At 36.8% G+C, this 1,178-nt stretch overlaps 1 protein-coding gene across 1 annotated transcript in view; it reads right to left on the bottom strand.

The window, feature by feature from the left end:
- Nucleotides 1-1,178, bottom strand: part of LOC107088205 (protocadherin alpha-8-like) — a 6,071-nt gene that overhangs the window by 1,963 nt on the left and 2,930 nt on the right. Inside the window, exon 2 of the mRNA XM_015380226.1 lies at nt 6-778. Coding sequence (XP_015235712.1) covers nt 6-778 — 773 coding nt within the window. The remainder of the gene's footprint in view (nt 1-5; nt 779-1,178) is intronic.

The following is a 1,178-nucleotide window of genomic DNA, read 5'->3' as shown; positions in this document are numbered from 1 at the left end:
ATTACCGTAATCTTTTGCTTGTATAAGTATATCATAATGAGACACTGCCACTCGATCTAAATGCTCCTTTGTAACAAGCGAATAAATGTTTTCTTTATAGGATGGCTTTAATTCAAAAGGTGCATCATTTAGTATGTGCATTATAGTTTTTCCATTAATTCCTGAGTCTTTATCTGTTACACTGATAAGAGAAATCGCTGTTCCTGGTTTTGAATCCTCTGATATAGTATTTGATAAAGATGTAATATCTATTATTGGCGAGTTATCGTTTATATCTTTAATCTTTACATCTACTCTACACCTTCCTGTTAAAGGAGGTGCTGCTTTGTCTGATGCTTCAATGTCAATTTTGTAGATGTCAGATTCTTCAAAATCCAGTCTGGATTTCAATTTAATTTGACCTTTTGAGCTTTCTAATTCGAATATACTATATATTTTAGGTTCCAATATGTTTGCAATGTTGTATTCAATTTCTCCATTTGTTCCCTCATCTGGATCTGTTGCATTAACTCTTGTAACAATAGTTCCAACTGGGACGTTTTCATAAATCTCTATCTGGTAAACCTCCTTATCAAAGGATGGACGGTTATCGTTAATGTCAAGTACAGTGACTGAAACATTAAGTGTCCCTGATTGCGGAGGTTTACCTCCATCTATTGCTGTTACAAACAAGCCTAGTTTATTCGTTTTTTCCCTGTCTAGTTGCCTCTTTAGAACTAAAAATGGACGTTTGTCTTCATCATTTTGGCTTATATCGATATCAAAATAATCATTTGAGGATAGCGTGTAGGTTCGGATTGAATTCACTCCTGCATCCGGGTCACGAGCCGCTTGCAGCTGGAATCGTGCTCCTAAAGAAGTATGTTCAGCTATTTGAAAATGTTGCTCTGTTTTTGTAAAATTTGGGGAGTGATCATTTACATCTGATATTTCAACAATAACATGGTGCATCTCCAACGGGTTTTCGACAATAATTTTAAGCTCCACCAAGCACGCGCCACTACCGTGACAAAGCTCCTCTCTGTCAATTTTTTTACGAACCTGTAAGGCCCCGTTATCCCTGTTAACAAAGAAAAACGTATCCTCAGATCCAGAAGCAATTCGCAGCCTTCGGTCAGTTAAATGTGATTTTTCCAGACCAAGATCCTTGGCAATATTTCCAACCACAGTTGCTTCTT

This window comes from Cyprinodon variegatus, unplaced genomic scaffold, assembly GCF_000732505.1.
Source record: "Cyprinodon variegatus isolate N-32 unplaced genomic scaffold, C_variegatus-1.0 Scaffold210, whole genome shotgun sequence".
NCBI lineage: Eukaryota > Metazoa > Chordata > Actinopteri > Cyprinodontiformes > Cyprinodontidae > Cyprinodon > Cyprinodon variegatus.
This window is presented reverse-complemented; position numbering and strand designations above follow the sequence as displayed.